This window comes from Tribolium castaneum, chromosome 2 (genome assembly GCF_031307605.1).
Source record: "Tribolium castaneum strain GA2 chromosome 2, icTriCast1.1, whole genome shotgun sequence".
Taxonomy (NCBI): Eukaryota; Metazoa; Arthropoda; class Insecta; order Coleoptera; family Tenebrionidae; genus Tribolium; species Tribolium castaneum.
The window spans coordinates 18,669,101-18,690,171 of record NC_087395.1 but is presented as its reverse complement, the minus strand read 5'-3'; the positions used below and the strand labels follow the sequence as shown (position 1 = coordinate 18,690,171).

At 35.7% G+C, this 21,071-nt stretch overlaps 1 protein-coding gene across 7 annotated transcripts in view; it reads right to left on the bottom strand.

Moving 5' to 3' along the window:
• Positions 1-21,071, bottom strand: part of Eip93F (Ecdysone-induced protein 93F) — a 46,108-nt gene that overhangs the window by 4,976 nt on the left and 20,061 nt on the right. For 4 of the 7 annotated variants that reach the window (XM_015983774.2, XM_015983773.2, XM_015983771.2 and 1 more), the window contains 3 exons: positions 13,816-14,132; positions 10,373-10,809; positions 925-2,795 (listed from right to left, as the gene is read on the bottom strand). In XM_015983774.2, the coding sequence (XP_015839260.1) occupies positions 925-2,795; positions 10,373-10,809; positions 13,816-14,132 (2,625 nt within the window). The remainder of the gene's footprint in view (positions 1-924; positions 2,796-10,372; positions 10,810-13,815; positions 14,133-21,071) is intronic. The other 3 variants (XM_064354613.1, XM_015983772.2, XM_015983777.2) reach the window with 2 other exon arrangements.

Genomic DNA, 21,071 nt, shown 5'->3' with positions numbered 1-21,071 from the left:
ATTATTGAAGACATTATAGTTAATATAGAAACAATAATTCAAAATATCCAATTTTTTAGCTTAGTTGAAAAACTAACCAACTCGCTGACTAACTTAAATTATTAAATATACTGAGGAACTGATGTTATGCGATCTTTTAATTTTTGATTCGAGTTTACGAACTAAATAAAACAATGGATGTTTTAGCTAGTTTATAAACCAACCAACTTACCAACCTTCTGACAACTTATGCGAACATAAATTTACATTTTATATTTCAAGCAAATTAGGCAATAATTTTGGCTAATTAACAAACCAGCCGCTATTTTAGTTGAAGTTGGGTTTTTTATTAAAACAACCAACGGCGTGGCTAGTTTACAAACCCAGCTAGTTTACAAACTAGCCAAGTTTACACATTAGCCGAAACATACAGAGTGATTCTTAAATCGACCGACATAATTTTATTACAGCTTTCCAAAGATAAATAGAGGTGATTTGTCTCACTTTTACGTTTTCATTTCGTGGAGGTAGAACCCCCTTGATCCGTGCCACTTACGGCGCTCATAAATTTAAATATTGTATTGGAAAAATCAAGCTCGTTATAATACGATAATACACTATAATCATTATGGAGTGATCAAGTAAATTGTCATCTAGTGAATATCATGCTTTTCACTAACACTGTGCTAATCACATCAGTGGCGTACGTTTTATCTCTTAACATAACTATTTCGAAAACGGTTACACCCAAATTTTTTTTACTATTTTTCCCAACATGTCACATTTGATTCTATCAGGGTAAAATTTTGTCGATTTATTTAAGAATCACGCTGTATATACAAAAATATCATTTGAGTTCTCAGCTTGAGATTTTGTATTTTAAATGAGAAGGGTATACAATTATTCCAAGTATCAAGTAATTCATTTGTGTGGCCTCTGACTCACCTCCAGCCGTGAAGTTGAGAGGACTGGCGCCCTTCCTGTAGGACTCATCTCCCGAGCTGTTGGTTTCTGAAGTCATCGAAGGCTTCGAAAGTGGCGTCAGTCTGCTGTTCCTGCACAGTTGGTCTAAAAGTGCTTTATTGGAGAGGTTTTCAACGGCGACGTTTTTGTCTTCTTTGGATAATTTCTCCTCGTTGGTGGGCACTCCCGACTCCAGACTGGACCTGATGATGCCGTCCAAGAAGGACCCGTTGGAGCCCGTCCCATCGAGCAGTGACTCGGCAATTTGCCTTGCGCTTTTGGCCAACGCCGGGGCATTGGGCGGCGTGGTGCCCTGTCCGGTGATTCCGGTCCTGGAGGACTCCTCCTGCAGCTTTTGCATCATCTGCGAGGCGAAGAACTCCGGGTTGGGAGGTATGGGTCGGCCGTACTCCAACGGGATGTGGTGGAAGCCAGGATGCGGCCAGAAGGGGAAGGGAGGAGGGTTGTAGCCGGCGAGCGGCGCCATCCCCGGCTCGAAAATCGGGAGTTTGATGCCGTTGGGCGACGTCGCCGTCGGAGGGAACTTCTGCGGGGGTTTCATCATCGGTTTGAGCTTCTCCTGGGCTCGGATGTCGTTCTGCTTGAGGCTGGCGATTTTCTCGTCGACGGGGTTGGGCTTGGGGTCGCGCTTCCGCGGCCGCATGAGGTGCCTCTCCTTGACTTTGTACTCGAGGGTCGAGTGGGGCACGCCGTAGTAGCTGCCGGCGCGGTGCACCGACATCTCGCCCCTTTGCACCGCCCGGACCGCCTCCACGAGGCTGTCGCGGTCGTAGTTGCGGTACTTGCCGCGCTTGGGGCGCGTGCCCTTGCCGCCGGTGGCGGGCGCGGGGCTCTGCTGGGGCTTGGGGGGCGGCTGGTAGGGCCGGGTGAGGTCTTGGGTCTTCATGACGGAGATGCCGGAGGCGAGCGGCGGCGTGAAACCGCCCCGCTTGTAGTCCATCTCGGAGATGGAAGGCCGTCGAGGCTCCAAGGTCTGCTGGAACTTCTGGCTGATGCTTTGAGCGATGACGTCCTTGACGTCTTTGATCGTCATGCCTTTGCCGGGGAGGATCGGGGGCGAGCCCGACTCGCTCGTGACCGGGGGTGAGACCATGCTTCCGGTTTCGGAACCTCTGAATAAATCACATCCGTTCTTGCTCGACGTCGGTTTAAAGGACGGAATTTTTAGTATCACATTCGAAGGCGACTCCTCCGTTTCCATGTCCGATTCGGATTTGGGTTTGGGTGCTGCCGAATTCGACGGACTCGGCCTTGACACTGTATCACCGTTATTTTTTGTTTCGTCCGTTATCAGCCGTTTTACGAATTCTGGCACGACACTGTTTAGAACCGAGTTTTCGAGAGGTTTCTGGTTGCTGAGGAGGTTCTGGGAGGCTAGGAGGAGGTTTTGGATGTAAGGTCCGACCTCGCTGTGCTCCATGCCGGCCCACGGTTCTTGTCCTTCCTTATTCTTCTGGAGGAGGGCTTTGAGCGCCTCCGGAGGTATCTCCACGTTCGAGAACCTCAAGATATCACAAAGAGGAGCTTGGAGCGCCTTCTCCACTTCCTTCTCCTCTTCAGCGCCGGACAATTCCTTGTCGTCCTCCATCACCTCTTCTTCGTCGAGCTTGAGCGGCGTCGTACTGTTCAAATGCGACTCTCGCTCCCTTTCTAAGGCAAGTTTGTAGACTTTGTTTCGTAACGTCGACCTGGGTATACCGTAGATGACGGCCGCCCTTCTCGTCCCCAATTTGCCCGACTGGATGTCTCTCAACGCTGCTTGGAGTTCGTCTTCGGTGTACGTCCTCCTACCGGCTACAGCTGACATCCTAGGTTTCGCTCTAAAATCAGAACTGAAATTATAGCTTGGTGAGTGCGTTTGTTCGATAATCAACCACTTTTTGGTAGGTGTATTATACGAACGGACAATGTCGCAACCAAAGCTAAATTGCAGATTGGTCAAGTGATGCTCGTGCGAAATTGTCGGTTTGAAATTAATGTCAATGCATTTCTCATAGAGGCAAAAATCGTTATGTGGGACAAGGGCAACGGTGCATTATCTCCTAGCTAGACGCAATCGTGCAAACTGCGCCGCGATTAATTGGAATTTCGACACGTGGACAAGTTTAATCGAAACGGTGGCTACCAATTCCAAACTACAAGAACTACCATGGGGCGAAATGGAACAGGGAGCAGGGCGCCACCGCAAACGTTTAATCAATTTTCGAAAAATTTCATTCACAAAGTTCTTATCAATATCAAAGGATACACAAAAGTATATCTTTTTTTTTTGATGCAATACATTGGTTACTGATGTCATTTCAAAAGCAATTATTATAAAGAAAATTATTTTTAAGATAAAGTATTAATTACCCCGGTTTTATTTATAGGTCTGATAAATTTATCGGTTTTATTTATGTAAAAATCTTTCAGTGTGATTGGTTCAAAGAGGCGTTGCTAAGCATTGGAATTTAATAACTATACAGGGTTGATAAAAATATGGGTCCAGCGATAAACCTTTATTCAAAATTTGTATTGGAGATTGGATTTACAGTCAAACAAAGTGAAAATGACGCCTCTATAAATTAATCCCGGCCAACCCTTTTAACCGCGAGTCGTACAGAAAGCTAAATAAAAATTTACTACAGAATTAAACTAATTCTAATTGGGTTGCCATTATTTTGAATTGATAAACGTCAAGTTACGTGAAAATGTAAATTTGTTTGATGAAAAATTTAACAACCATGGAAAGTCAGCAATTTTTTATGTTTATCTTTATTCAACAATGTTTGAAAATTATAATTTCCACATAATAGATTGACAAATCCAACATAGATTGATTCAGATCTGATTTGTTTCGAGGTCAAACCTAAAAAAAACGTTCGAGTTATTACTACATAAGCGCAAATGTATCGGAACTATCTAATAACAACTAATTCTCATTTTAAAAATTTTAGAAAATAAAAATAGGTAAGTTATTAATTTTCTATAAGAAAAGATGTGTTAAATTTATCATTAAAAAAACTTACCACTTTCATTTAATTAACTTGACGTTTGTCAATGCAAAATAAGTGGTAACTTAATTCCAATTAGTTTACTTATAAATTAAATTTTCATTTCGCTTTCTGTAAACTGGCTCTTAAAGAAATTTATCTTGTTTGCTATCCGATAATTCACGATACTGCCTGCTTGTAGTTAAAAGGGGCGGCATCCACAGCGACTGGTTTATTGAAGCATCATTTTCACTTTGTTCGACTGTACAAGACTAACTAAAGCTTTTTTATTTAGCACAAAGAATCAAACTAAATATTTTGGAAAAAAGCATTTTTTCGTGGTGTTTTGCATTTTAATAAATAAACACTACATATTTTGAGGTGAATTCGTTCACAACATTTGACTTTTAAGAGTTAAATGTTAAATAGAAGAAACTCTGGTACAATTAAAATTTACTGAATCCTCTGCTGCTGATAAAATTGGCTAAAAGGCGCTCCACTAAAAACAAGAAACAAAAAGAAAACAAAAAAAGGAGAATGCAAAAAATTAAGCGAAAAGCTTAATTGGTAATTAGAACATTTAATAGAGATGACAATGCTCAAAAACTACAATATTCAACTTGAATTCCATAGTCGAACAGTTTGTGTAAGAAAGTATTTTTGTAAATTTTGAGTTAGTATTATGTTGAAACCTATTTTATTAATTAAAGAAATAATATTTACACATTTAAAAAGAGGATAAATCAAGTCGTGATTATGGGCCAGCTGTTGCAAATTTGTTGATATTTATTGTGCATGAAATTGTACATCGTGACGTGCATTTCGTTTATAATGAATCGAGATTAGCCAAAAATTGTCACTTGTTTATTTAAGAGAAACTGTTAAAAATACATTGTTGCGTCAGAGTAGAATTTAAGAGTCAGTCAAGTGAAATTTTTCAGTATGAAAGTTCTGGAACAATTGTGTGGAATTAACTCGATTATCGACTAATTAATAAGTTTTTAAGCCGATCTAAATCAGTGAAACGAAGTAAAAGGCAGAGTAACGTTTCACTCGATTAAAATTTTTGTAATTTATCGATTTCACACAGCTCCTTATCGGTTAAAATCCGTCGGTGAAAAAATATTTTGTTGATAAAAAAGTCTCACTGCCAAGGTCACACCGAAAAAATACTCGACTTGTTTATAAAAGTTGTAGATTAGAAAAATATGTTTTCGGAACTGATAAGACAAAAATAAAATTCGTTGTGTACTAACCTATCCCATGGGAGATCATATTGCGCATCGAAAAATTTCGGTAGAAATAGGGTTGCGGATAGACTTGAAGCACTGGCACGAAGAGGAGGCAAAAAAGTGCATCTAAAATTATTTTCGCAACTGCCTTTTGCAAACATAGACGGTAAACACAGTACTACAGATATAAAAAAACAAATAGACCATATGCAACGCAGAGTGATTGACCCCGCTGATAGCAAAGACTAAATAATCACTCCACCAATCGTATTTTTTACGGCAAATAGAGCGAAGGAAGATTAATCGCGGATTGTACAAGGCCTCGTTTCTCAGAGCCGAATTTTTCGATTGTTCGACACCGGAGGCTGCGAATTTTCCCATAAATAAAAACGTAATTATTGATTCCCATATCTGAAGAAGAGGGACAAAGTGCTCTCTCGACTCGACTATTGTTTTAAAATTAGATATTTTCTTCGACTACAAAAAACACTCAGTTAATGAACTCGCTCAGAGGCTTAATCACAAAAGGGGTCAATAACAAATACCAATGAAAAACATTGTTAAAATGGTTAAAATGCTACGGTCGGAGGGGCAGGGGACGTCCACCTAATGAAACAAATACGTTTATCGGTCACAAACTTGCGCTATCTTTATGCAATTTTATTTTTCATGTTCTTTGAATTCCTTCGAATAGAACGACTGTGACAATCGCGCTGTGCGAAAAATAAATTTATGGGGATTATCGCAGTCTAGACTTGATCCCATTTTTATGAAACAGTGCCTCATTATTGTTTGTCACGGATTTGGCTATTTGGTTAATTTCACGAAAACAGATAATAGGCAAATGTTTTTTACAACCAAACTCATTTTCTAAGGCTAAAACAACGACATATGCATGACAATGTGACTCACTGGCTAATTTTTTTCATCCACTTCGATGCGTTTCAATATTTATTAAAACTGCGCTTTTTTCTAGTCTCTAGTCACGAAACGCTTGTTTCATGGTTAAAATTTACAGTTATGTTGTTTCACAATAGCATTTTTATCATCCTTATTAGGAAAACCCTAAAAATTACCACTGAACGCAACACACTATAAATAATTTTCTCGGAAGCGGTTAATTCAAATTTTGCCCGGAAAATCCCTGAATTAATTCGCGAAAATTGGAAAAAAACACAAAATTGTACAGTGTTGGGAGTACGTAAGGTCGAAACTTCCTTAATCCGCTTTCGGATCTCCGATCATCGATTAGTCATAATTCTTTTTTGGGTCCGGACTCGAGCAACCACAGCGTAAGTTTATGGGTCATTTGACAGCATCGAATTTCGCACAGGAAACATTATGTGGCAGTGTTATCGCTAATACCAAATAAGAACGATAAGAATTTTTGTATATCCATGAACCGTCTGGCTGGGGCTATCAAAAACATTTCCACTCAGCATTACCACAGAGCGGCCGTGAGAGCGGCCAAACCCAATCAGTCCAAAACACAAAAAAGTGTCAATCAAATTATGTAATTCGCCGAATGCTAAATGTCAAGTTGATGAGCAATATGCTGACTTTTCGGTCGCACACAAGGGAACTTGTGCAACAACGGGGCCCACAAAGGAAAAAATAACAAATAGAGTGTTTCAACTAGAGGTTTCTTCAAAATAACTACAGGCCCGTATTTTGAAAAAAAACTTGGTATTCAACTCATACAAAAATATTTGCCATTTTTTTTATTTTTTTGAACCACGGACAATATAATTCCGTTAATTGCATTTGATTTTTACTTTTTTTGGATTATTAAATTTTTGCACAATGTAACCACTGCGTTGCTTTAAAGACACTCAGAAATGAAGACATAAATTAATTTTTTTTCTTTTAAATGAAATGTGATTTCACTTATTCGAACCGAAAAATTTCTAAATTAGGTCTAATAAAATATGTAAATTCCATTACATACAGAGTGGCCTTTTGCCACTCCAAGCCATCCAAGTTTTTACATATATGCACTCAATTTACTTAAAAACGAGAAGGGCAGCAAGTAATTATTTTTTTCTTAAAGGGAACACATTAGGATATGGCTTGTTTGCACTGGGCCCCCTTGTATTAGATTACATTTACATTTTTTAATCAAAATCGCGATAATTTAATAAAATTACGTCCAAAATAACTAAAAAATGAGATAAGTTTTTTCCAAAACCGGACGGAAAGTCACTGAACTAATACAAAAATTAAATTATTTTCCATCTTTTGCGGTTTCTTAATGGCATATTTTTCATCCAAAAGCAAAAGTATGCCGAAAAATGGCCTTTGACTCGGAGCCATTCCAAAAAAATGGGTCTTTTTAAAGTAATAAATTGTTGGAAATTTATTTATATTTCAACAAATAAAGTACAAAAATGGTTGTTCTCTGGAGAGAAATGCGTTTTAAGCCATTCGCAAGCTAGTTATAAACAAGGAATAATTTGGGAATCATTGATTATTTTTGCGTTTTATACTTTTTTATTTCCAATTATTTCGCAAAATATTTCGCCTTTTGCCTTTTCCGAATTTTTAAATAGGTGTTTTTTGAACAAAAAAGTTGTCTTCTTGTGAAATTAATCCAGAACCTAAAATCACTAACACACCGACCAAAAATGATATATAATTTTACCATTTTCCAACGTTTTTTAGCACGGTGAGAAAGTCACGAGTTGTTTGAAAAATTGTATAACCTAGGGTAGGGTGGGGTAGATTCGAACGACTTTTTTTGGAACCCTTCAAAAATTTTTTAAATTGTTTTGCAGTTTGAACGGTTGTAAAAAATTTCAACCACTATACGGAAGTAGTTTTTCAATAAATGTGTTAGTGGGTACGAATAGGTAAGCAAACTAAAAAAAAATATTTTATTTGTAAGAAAAACAAATTGAGGAATATTCTATTGAATTTGAAATGGAAAAAATTACGTCAAACATTGAAAACGAGGAGAATTGCTACATTTTGGTATGTTTGGTTAAGTTTGAAAGAACATCAGCTCGGAAGACTGTAGAAAAGTCGACTTTTTCTTAAGAAAAAATTTCTTTAATGTTTTAATGCTCCATAACCTACCCCATTCTGCTATAAATTACAAAACCATGTGCAGTTTTTGTCACATGCAGTCAACGTAGTAGGTTTTTAGAATATAATGTAGGGAATTAAACCAACTTTCACATGTATTAGGATATTCTGGCAAATAATTACAAATAAAAATAACATATCCAAATAAAGCAATAAAGCTGAGACAGTTAAAATACCATGAGATCGAAAATGTACACAATTAGAGCAAGCCTTGAAAGTGAAGTGTAACTTTAGCCACATCTTATGTTGCGTAAAACCAGCATAAGACAACATAGCCTCAAAAATGCAGCCGTAAATAAACGGCTAAAATTCTGCAGGCCCTTGCTCTAATTTGAAACAATTTCGATCTTATGTTAGAAACTAGTGAACAAAAATGCAATTTCGCTTCAGTGAGCTTTTAACTTTCGGACACACATCATAGACATTGTTTACAACTACTTCAACAATTGGTGCACGCACAGGCTTAGCAAAAGGCCTTAATTTCAAAATGTCCGGTTCTGCCCCACGTCCGATACTGCCCCACCCTACCCTACTCACAAAAAGAAATTTCTCTTTTTATCTGTTTTTTTAGTTTTCCGTTTTGATTTTTTTTGTCTTAAATGAAATAATGATGTCACTAAATAGACTCAAAAAATCACTAAATTAGGTCGAAAATGTAGTAAGCGAGGAACGACTTTACATTTTTTACGTTTTTTTTTATACGTTCCAGCACATTTTATAACCAAAAACCATTGCTTAGTGCATTTCGTCAAAAATAAAAAACTAGACAAGTTTTTCTCCATTTATGATTTTTGCGGAATTAGCTAAAACTCACTGAAATTCACTAAACTGGGTCAAAAATTAAATTATTTAGCCGCTTTTGCATTTTATTAATGGCACATTTTTTCTCCAGAAGCAAAAATATGCCTAAAAATAGAGAAATTGCGTGAGAAATAATATTCTTGGGTTTTTCATTTTTCGTGTTTGATCTAAAAACTTAACAATTTCGCAAAACTTCGTTCAAATTATTAAAAAATTGCCGAATTGGGTCAAAAATGATGTTATACAGGCATTTTTCGAGCTTTCGCAATATTCTCTTAGACCACAACGTAAAATTACTAGTTACGATATTATGTTCTATTTTGAAGAGTTTTTAGGATGTTGTTTAAGCAGAAACGGAATTATGTTGGGAAATTTTATCAAGAATTATCTAAAGAGTCACAAGCTGGTAAAAAATGGTGTAATCTTTGTTTGAACACTATTAACTATGCTCTCGCTTACATAAGACAATTGCTCTATTTATAAACTGAAAAGTGCTCCTTATTTTGAAAATTAATTGCATTAATTTTTATTTAATAGCACATAAATTACTTATTATTATTGTTAAAGTTTGTTTTAAAATTACTATTAGGTATTTTTATCTACTTATTTGGCGCCCTTTTCCATTGATCACCTGAGGCAAATTCCTCGCCCTAATTTTTTTATAATTAAGTTTGCAACAACAAAAGGAAGAAATGTAAGTACATATAATATACATTTTTCAAATTATTATTGAGGCATCACAAGCGAACATTAATTAATTTTTAAATTATTAGTTATTACTGATTTATCAACGTCCAGTATCTGCATTGGTTAATTACCAATTTTGTTAAATTGTAAAATGTATCATTATTTTATTTTATTAATTTTTTTTTAAAAGTTCGGGAATCAATCCTAATTTCCCAATTAGGCTCCCACCGTAAACGCATACAAGGGAGGTTTTCTTCAAATGCTATATCAGATAACATATATTCTTGAAATCAACATTTATTACGTTTTCCGGCGTCTTTTTAATAATTGTAATAAAAAAATCGTATTGAAAATAATTTGTAGTACCTATAGGTTGGTACAGTCACATCAAAAAGAATGACACCTTTTAAAACCGCAGCCACAATTTTTTTCGATATGATACGGTTAACGTGGATGTTTGACTAGTTTATAAACTTGCTTATTGAAATTTATGACCTAAAAAATTAGTCGGACTTTTGCTATCTGGCCCGGTTGGTAGAGGTGTCATTCTTTTTGATCGTGTCTGTACATAGATATCAGACCGATTTCCTCCAATCATTGTGAATGTGATTTTTTCATTGGTATGGTACTCACTTGAATATGTGCTTGGTGTCGAGGGTGGGCAACCGGACGTTGTTGTTGGGCGTTTTGCCTTCGGTGGCGGCGCTCGCCGCCCCCTTGCTGAGATCCAGCGGCTGCTCCCCGGAAGCCGCCTTGTCCTGGTTGTCTCCGAGCCTGTCCGCCTGGAAGGACCTCGCCACGTTGGCGAGATACCAGTTGTGGGAGATGATGCTCGGGGCGTAGAAGGGCAAGTGGGGGGCGGTCGTTCCCGGCGAGTTCCCGCCGGAGAAGGCCGCCGCCAACGCCGCCATCGACGTGACGCTCTCGATCGTCGTCATGTTGGCCGGTGCCACCGGCTGCCGGTGGCGGTGGTGGTTATTGTTGAGCAAGCTCCCGGAGGGAGTGAGCGATGGCGGGACCTCGTTGTCACTGTGGCTGTCAGACGAATCCGAGTCCGAATGGCGGGGACTCTGACGAAGAAAATCACCAGTTAACGAATGTCAAATCACCTGGGGGACAACAACTGAATGCGATATCGATCGTCCCATACTGTCTCGCACGATCGTGGGGATTTTTTTAATCGTAATTGCGCAAGGTCAAGCTTTTTCGAAAAATAATCTAATCTGATGGTTCAGTTGGCAAGAATGATTAATTTGTTTGCGGGAAATGGGTAATTATTGTTTAGGTGTTGGTAATTAGCACCATTATTATTATTAAATCTTTTGAAATGAGTGCTTGAAATAAATGCGAGAAAGTCGGGTCGAATTTAAAGCTTCTTCGGCTAATTACAGTTCGTAATACTGTTAACAAAATATAGAATAGAGTGGTACTAACGGTATCGTTGATACTGTTAGAAATTTCAGAATTATTTTTTGATTTATTTCTTCTCCGACCAATAAAAAACTCGAAACATAATAAAACAATCGATAGAAATAGCATATTATTAGGTAAACAATTCAAATGTGTCGTGAGAAATTAAAACTGCAGCACTAATATTAACGGAAAAAAATTGTTTAATTGAATTACGCACAATGGGTGTATAATTTTCTCTTTCTTGGAAAATGTTATAATTTTATGGTCGCTGAATTGAATAAAATAAAAATTTGAATTTCGTCTTCCTCGACAAGGTTCTATTTAATGCATATTCATCGCTAATGTGACTCAAACTTGGGTTTGGTTGACGTGTTAAAAAAATAGAATTGTTCGGGTGTTATACAGGGTGATCCAAATAATAACGAATAACACCGTTATTCATGCCCAGCGGTTGAAACCACAAAGTAAGTTATATCTAATAGGTTTTCAATGATGCCTAAAATTTATCGTTAGCTAGGTCATGCTTTGAAAAAAATCCTAAATTGAATTATTCTCAGTTATTTATACAGGGTTATTCAAAAGTATCGGACAAACTCTCGAATGGTGATAAAAGACGGTCGTTCAGTTAAGCACAAAAATAGTCAGATTTTTTCTAAGCAACTTAATTTTTATATATTTTTTATTTGTTTTCCTTAACAACGGTCAATTTTTCTTTTGTTTCCTATAACGTAGAATTTAATACTTCGTCGAATTTACAGGTTTTTAAAATGTTTTGTCCATCATAAGACCAATTAATTGGTGATTTTTTCACCAGGCCTCTGTTTAATGTTGCAAGAGCTGTCGTTTTCGCTAACTAAAGTAAAAAAAGATCTAAAGCACTAAAAAATTAACTTAAAAATTTAGCTTTGAACAGCTATACCTCCCGAAAGAAGGCTCAAACAATATTTTGCCAGTTTGATGTCCTTTATCACCTCCTGTGAAATTAGGGGACACTTTTGAATCACCGTGTATACAACTGTTTCATTATATTTTGAGTGGTACATTTTTTATTTTATTTTAAACAAAAAAATTAGCGGACCATTTCTCCCGCAAGAATGGGGGATGACTCAATTTTATATGGAATACATGGACCACCATTTGCCTCTGTATGTACTACAGTTTATTTAATAACCAGAGAAGGAAGGACATAAGATTTTAAAAGCAAAAATGAAAAGTAAATTATGTAAAACAAATACAACGAAAAATAAGACAGCGTATTAAAAAAAACAGAAATTTTGAGACACAAAATGTAGTGTGTAGTGTCAAAATACATTATATTATATTATTATACGAGTTTTATAAGACGTTCTATTGTGGCACGAATGGTTTTGGTTTTGGAGCACGACGAAAGAGAAGAAGTGCCACAACTAACGAGTGTAATATACCATTTTTTCTACTTTCTATTTTTGTTGTTTGTTTTTGTTTAGTTTAACTTCTTAAAATCTGATCAAACTATTTCCTCTTAATTTTGTTAATTATTCGGGCTTTATCAATAAATAACTTGACGCTGTTGACAGACCATACGCTAGATTACAGTGGTGACTGATGACACAAAAGTTCTCTTTGTGAAACTACTTTGGTTTTCACAATGAATATTTTGTGAAACCAAAGTAGAATTTTTTTTGTATATTTTTTAAAAATATGAGTCATCTCTCCCTGAATTACCCTTATTAGTTAAATTAAATGCAGTGTAAATAAATTACTATAAAAAGTAGTTCCGATAACAAATAGGATTATGTTGGAGTAATTTTATAATTATAAGAATAAAATTTATATGCAGCTCGCTACCTTTAATCTTGATTATTAATTATTACTTGTATGCAAGTACAAAATAGTAATAATTAATTATTAGTGAGTAAATGTAAACGTTGAGTAGAATTGTTTTGCAATAACCATAAATACAAATTTATGAGTTCTGGCTAGTGGGTAAACGCCATGTTGTGATGAAAAAGTGTAAAAGTAATTAATTCCTTGTGTTATTTTGGGATGGAATCGAATGAAAAACATTTATCTGTGTGTATTGGGTATATGCAAATTCGCCAAGTGTAAAATGGCGTCAGTTCATCAACACCTTCGCCTTGTCCGAACGAACACTAATCGAATCCCCTCCTGGCGGGAAAACAAATTAATTCAATTCCGAGTGCACTTATCGCAAGGTTTCGTCCTTCCCCCCTTCGAAAAAAGCTATTAAAAAACCAGTTTTTGTCCCCTCCCACCACCGTTTAATTACAGAATTTATAAAAATCTATTAGATAGTTTACAAAATAATTGCCATATAATGAGTATTAGAGATGCCCTTGGCCAGAATTTTTTCTCGCGGGGAAAAAGCGCCGCTCGTGTAATTAAAATTTGCGCTACTATCAAATTGGATCAAGTCGGCGAAGCCACCTCCACACGTGACACAGTATGGTATTTGGAATTTTTTGCGTCGTTGGAGCGTGATTTATCGATAATTATGGGACCTTGGGGTGTCCACCTATGCTCTAGTTTCGCGAGTACGGGACTGGAACGGCCGTATCGATTCAAGGTGCATCCGGAAGCGCCAACTTTGACTTTTCGGGCGCATAATGCATGCATCGGCCGTGCAGGAATTTCCTCCGATCGGTCGGAAAATCGGGTCTTACCAGAACCCCGTGTGCCGTGTGTTCACTATCCAGCTTGCCGTCGACGCAGAAGTAGCACTTCGTCTGCGGCGTCCAGTCCTTGAGCCTGTCCTCAACTTCTTGCGAGCTCTTTTCGTTTTCTTTTTCCTTGGGTTCCGTGGCGGCGTCGGCGCCGTCGGCGTCGTTTTTCGGCGATGAGGTGGCGGTGTCTTTTTGGTCGTGGCGATCTTGGGTCTTGACGTTGTTGTTCAACGGTTGCAAATAACTCCTCGATATGGACTCTTGGTACAGTTTCCATTTCCTCCGACCCATCAACTCTTCAGCGATTCGTTCCAACCCTGAAACGGCGTCGAAATTTTTGCTTAGATGAGAAACGCACAGACTAGAAATTGATCGTGACGATGCTTTAGAAATTTTGCCGAAAGCCGGGGGATTTTTTCGCGCCGCTCGAGCCGCTTTCACTTAAAATAACAACAGCGAGAAAATTCGATGGATAGGTTCGGCTCCAGTGGCGTACGCAAATTCGTCAAATTATGCAAATTTGCTTGGCGTTATGTAAAACGATACATCGTCACATGATATACGTGTTTGTGTCTAATAAACATTTTCCTGCACGGCTCGGGGTCAGTCTTTGTAAACCGAAATCACTGCGAATTAAGGACACTCATTTCATACCAGATTTCTTTGCAGAAGTTCAATAAACCTATCGCTTATAAGTAAGTTTCCGAACGATTATTCGAATATCTCACGCCGTTTCGAAGATTTCGCGTGTGGGACGCTTTATTGCGTTTTAAGGCGTCGAGGACATGACAAATCATGTTTCGCAAAACCTTGCCTGCATGGCGGACATACTCACTTTTTCCCTACTCAGTTCGATGAGATTAAATGTCCGCATTTTTCCATCATCATCTGTACTTATAGTGTTGCTATGTCGGCTCTATTACCATCATCAGCAAAATCAAGATCGCGATATCTAACGAGATTGCTAAATTACACTGGTGAATAGCATTGATTTTGCAAGAAAAAAGCCCGATTAAATGCATTTGTTGTTTTTATCTTGCTTTTTATTGCATTTCCATAAATGACCAGATCAATTGGCGGTTCGGACGATTTGCTTTCAAGTGCCACGAAATTTAAATCGCAAAAATTCAATATACTGTGGAGTAGTTTCGACAAAACAGGTGCAAAAAAACAAATCAATAACACCACAAGTATCGGAACGATACTCTCTAATAACCATATACAAATGCATAAATACATTTTTTATTTTTACACTTTGAACAAATATTCATTCCTATATATGTGGAAAAATTAAATGAAAATGTTACTAAATCTGTGGTGTTTGCTTTAATTAGTTCAAGCACCAATTAGATCCATTACAGCGTAATCGCCACATATTGTAACATGAGGTCATCGTCACATCGGCTTTTGACGCTTTTTGCTACAAAATTTGTCAAACGAACGTATTGTAAACCTACGTCCAAAATAAGAAATCTTCAACATCTGTCGTTTGCGGCTTTCTTGTCTTTCCTAGTGTCTACCTTTTCATTATTATATTGTTCTGTTAACACAAAATTAAAGACTACGACATGCAGCAAGTGTAAACTCCATAACATTGAACCTACCTTAATTCTAAAAAAATAACTTGTTTACAATAGGTACAGCGTGCAAACACAGACTACAAACAAACAGAAAATTTACAAAATCGAGTGCAGTCACAGAGTAAAAATGTTTTTAAATGTATAAGCGCGTAAGTATAAAAATATTAAATTATTAATAAGCAATAAATTTACTCATGAATTATTCTATTGCTTTTGACAGAGTAAGAGATAAACTCCGGATAAGTTAATTCGTGATAATTACCATAGTTAAATAATTGTTCTAACAATACCGGGTCCTCAAAAACCGGCGCACCAACTCAGTGGCAGTGTGGCAGAGAAATGCTTACACATATAAAGGTGAAAAATAGTAAAAAAAATATGTATATTAAAGTTATTGATAAAAAACAAATTTCAAATAAATGATATGTGACAACGTTCTCTTAACAATCGTAACCGCAATAGAATTTAATCAACAATAAAAATAAATTATTTTTGAAATTATTTCCTCGGATATAATTCCCAGTGTTGGCACATCTAAAAATTGTAATTAATTGAAATTTTTTAAAATAAAAAAATTCTAAAATATCATATTAATATTAAAAATTATTATTCGTTATTGTATTAGGAAATTACTACATAAAAAAATAATAAAAACTTAAGAAGTTAACAAAATAAGTTTGTAGGTCCATATATTTTAAAATATGACTTTAGGAGCCGGTTGATAGAAAGCTTTGTTAAAATTTAATTCGTTGTTAAAAGTTACAACGCGAATGGACCAATCAAATTGGTTTAATTTGATCACGTGACCAGTTAATCACGCATTTAATTTCAGATCAAATTAATGACGCCTCTATAAACCGGTCCTAGGAGTTTTTTAACTACGTACTACCTACTTGAATTGGTGCGCCGATTTTTTAGCACCCTGTATACTTTTCATATTTTCTTCCCCAGGATAATGTTATCTGACGGTTGTAAAATCAGCCCTAAGAGTTACAAACAAAAGGATTTTTTTTTTAAATATAAAATGAAGAGTTATCCTAATTATCACAAAAGCAGTAACAACTGAAATTACATAAAAAAAATTTATGTAGGTAATGTCATTGTGAAGTTGTGTAAGAATAGTGAATTACTTGTTTGGGGCGAATAAAAAATGCGCAACTTTTATTCTTTTATAGTTTGTGTATAGAAACAGAACATTTTATGTTACGTGACTTTAGAAAGAAGTTAAAGAGGAAAGTTTTTCCACCTGTTTGAATTCACAAATTTTGAGGATATTTCGGCCAGATGTCCTGTATGTGTATTTCTCGTTTTTTCTAGAATTATATAACAGGACCTTCCACAAGGGAGAATTGTTATCAATTATACGTTTGCAAAATAAAATAATTTAGCAACTAAAAAAATCAACGTAGAAAAATTTGAAAAAAAAACTAGTGACAGGCTAATTATCATGTGGGTATCACAGACTGTATCACAATCAAAAAGTTTCATTACCACAGGAACAATTATTAGGCTGGGAATATTTTTATGAATAAAATTGACCATTTTTAAGAAATCTTATTAGACACAATGGGCATTGCACAAGAGACGTGTTAAAATTTGGAACAAAAAATTAATGTTGATTTTATAAGGAAATAAGAAAATCCACCAAATATACCATCACAATGTCGTCCTATCAAAAAATATTAGGGTCTCTATAAAAAATGTCAGAAAATAGAATAAGCAACAGAGAACATTTAGGATTTTAAAATGAATAGGTGGAAAATGGCAATCAATCTTATGAAGCCTGAAAAAAAATGGAGTTTAAGTTAAACTATTAAAATAAGATAAGTTAATAAAAGTTAATAAACTGGTGTTTTCACTCGCGAATAGCAAATGTAAAAAAAATAAGAAGTATTCAATTTTCCGACCATCCACAACTCGGGACAGTCTTTATTACCTTTCCCTCGTATTTCTTCTAATATGGAAGACAAAAGTCCAAAAGAAAAGTAGTTAAAGACATCACAAACGAATGATTACTAAAAAAGAAAAAAATACAAATCGTAAATAGAAATGAATGTGCATGGGTACGAGGAGTAAAACCGTTCGAATCAGTACAAAAGCGTATGAAAATTTTGAAACGACAATTTACAGCAAGAAATTATTGTTATGTGGTTAAGCGTTATAAATTATGACTTACGAGAGACAACAGCCATAGCACTATTATGAAAAGGCGGGGAGTTATTTAAATTCCAAAATGTTATTCTAGTTGGCTAGTTTATGCGTATAATGAATATTATCTGTTGTTTTTATTAAAAATTGAATAGTATTTGCACAGAACAACTGTTTTACTCATTTGAATCTGAATATGCGTTTTTCAAATAATAAATTATTAAAATGAATTTTAAATTTACTTTATCTAAGTACGCAAGTGCGAAGCTAATAACAATATAATTAATTATAACTAAATGCAAATGATTGTTCGGTGGGATTGTTTTGCAAGATAATTAGTAATTTATAGCTCGAAGTTATTGTTATTCTGTACAATTCGGTAGTTAAATTTGCAGAAAATTGTGCGGAATGCCTTCCAATTAGATTTAAAATAGTTGCGATAAAAATGTCGACGAAATTTGCAACCTGATCGTCATAAAAAATTGCGATTCGTCGCGAGTCCTTGAATCCCCGTCGGTGGTTTTCTCGACCTTGTTGGAAAAACTCGCTCACGTACAAATGAAATTAACAATTTTACAATGAAATTAACAGGAAGCGAGATAATAACATATGTGAAGCATGAAAGGGGAACCACGAACCATCTGCAGAGTAACACCGACGTGTCCATTTCAGCGATTCTTGCACGATTCGGTCCCATCTTATTGATTTTGAGAAAGAAAAGGGGATAATTAAACGTTTGCCGATTGCACCTATCAATAAAATATGAGCATAATCGTGGCATACGTGGTTGACTGCCTCATCAAAGATTCATCCGATTGTCCGGAAGTTACTGTAATTTCAAAAGTTTACGACAACAGAGAACAAAGAAAAAACGCCGGACGGTCATCAAATTAGTGCACGAAAACCGCGCCACAAAAATGGCAGAATTGTGCTGATCAATGGTGTTTCAGCATTAGAAAACTAAGCAGTCCATTCAAGGTCTTCCCCTCTCTCCCGTCCGTAGAAGGAAAAAAGTCGCGAACAAAGAACAATTTTATGCCATGCCTCAATGTTTCGTTCAAACGACAAACAACCTTATTAATAGACGAATTAATTGTTAATGGAAAACACCGCAAAAACAACGCTCGGATTCGTAATCGCGAGGGCGAAGGTGACACCGGCGCTGTTCTCGGGAAAAAATGAATTTTCGAACGGCTGCAGGATAAATTTTACAATGAGTAGGTCGACAATGATATTTTTCTCGCTTTTTTTTAAGTAAAACGGATCGAACACGGTTTTGCTTTTATGTTTTAATGTCGGCCGATTGTCAATGAATCTTGGATTAAGTTCGCCGTTAAATGCAATTTAGGATTAGATAGAGAATGGCGCAAGAAGGTCAGCTGTGTATGGGACATTTCAGGCCAAGTTGACTGTTTTCTAGAACTTGCACACGTGCTTGACCAACGAAACGAGATGCCAAAATTAACAACACACTTTGATTACTAATTAACTGAAATATTCCGAATTAATAAAATTTGCTTGTTTGTTGTACTTATTGACGCATGAAAAACACATTCTTGCCATGGGTATGCACAAATTTTTTGTAGTCTCACAGATCGTAGGTAATTATCGCAATCTTAAAATATTATGAGAAAATATCATAGTAATACACTCCCACGCAATTACCTAGAGAACGGTAAAAATAAATATAGAATAGTAAACTAAAGATTAAAAAATATATCCCGGCGACTTTAACGACTCTACAATAATAATTAATTCGTCAAATCAGCTTAATTGTCCGTAATCTTTTGAAATATTGAATGAATAACAAAGCAATACATCAACGTAGAAAACAAGACTCGCAATGAGACTGAAATAATGAACTATGATTTTTTTTATAATTTTACAGACTTCGGGAATGGGAGCAGGTGCGTCGGTTAATTTGATTGAGGATTGGCTGAATAGCGTTATCTATTTCATCTAAAGATATTTTGTACCTTATTCAAACGTAAAAATTATTTGCAAAACTGCACTGTTTGAAAATTGATGATGAAGAGCAGACTCAGTTTGTTAAGAATTAGGTAAAGAAAAACTAAATGAAATGAACATTTTTATTTGTAACTCAACTCAATGAACACGCTGTTTTATCAAAGGCACAAGAAAGAAAGAGCTTTTGTAATAACAATAAAGTTTTACAAAATAATTAATACGTAGATAATAATAATTATTAGAACATAGAAAATTTATTTGTCAGATCAGGTCGGATTAAGCGCCAAACAAATTTTGATCATTTTTCGAACTTTACAAGTTTGTACAGTCTGGCAAAAAATGGACATTTTGAACCTTTCCATTGAACCTAAACTACGATTTTCTAGATAAAAAAGAGACTGTAGATTGACCGTTTTTTACTAATGTAATAATTTTCTATTAAAATTCTGCTCTAAAAATTGCACCAAAAGCAATATCGTATCTTGCATTTCGTAAAAAAACAAAATCCATCAAAATCAACTAAGTACAAGCAAGTAAAAGAAGTAGGTATACAAATAAATTTGGAATAACAGGTATTTTGTTTTTATGGACCGATTTTTTTCAATTTAATTTTCATCTCTTTGGCAAATACTACCCTCCTTCTAACGTAACCTTGGCAGCAAAAATTATTTTGTAAACCTACTGTGGGAAAAATATACGAAGTTTAATGAAAATTATAATTAAGCATATTTTTAAAATGGGCACGTTGTACGTAATTATTATTTAAAACAACTCCACATATTCCAATTTTAGTTCAGAATAATTTCAGAAAATCTCAAATGCAGGGGTATTTAAGATAATTATTTCAGAAAATATTTATTGTATTTACAAATGACTCTTTCTGAAATACATTTGATATTTTCTGAAACACAACTGATTATTTTGAAGTACCTACTAAGCTGGCCGGATTTATAGGGGTGTCATTCTTTATGATTGTGACTGTACAATGACTACAATTGATAGGTAGGTATACTTTTTGAAATATAATTGGAGAAGGTGTAGATAAAAACTCATAACTTATTATTTAACTATTGTTTATAAATATCAGAAATGCTTAATATGTTTGTAAACATTTTTACGGTTTAATGTTAATCACAAGAGAATTATTGTTACATGGATAACGAATACAGTTTGGTGGCAGCTTGTCCTTTCTTAGACACGTAGTGAGCACTGGACATGATAATTTAAACTCTTAGATATATTTCTATAGTATTTTACGTATTCAGAGCTGTTAAGAAGGCCATAACAGACGAGGAAGTTATTTTTTGAGGTCCGACGACAGGTTATGGCCGCATCTAAACTATACATACCTACGATACTTTACTGTAAAAAATACTAAGAATGTTCAACGATTTAAGCTTATTAATTATTATTGACAAATAAACTGTCAAAACTGTCAAAATGTGGACATTAAAAAAAGGCTGGCTGTTAAGGCTCTTTAATTCCCTCAGTGATAATTTAAGTGCTGTCTCACGAACTAAGTGACATAAATTATTACCTGTTATTACCTACATTGTGAAA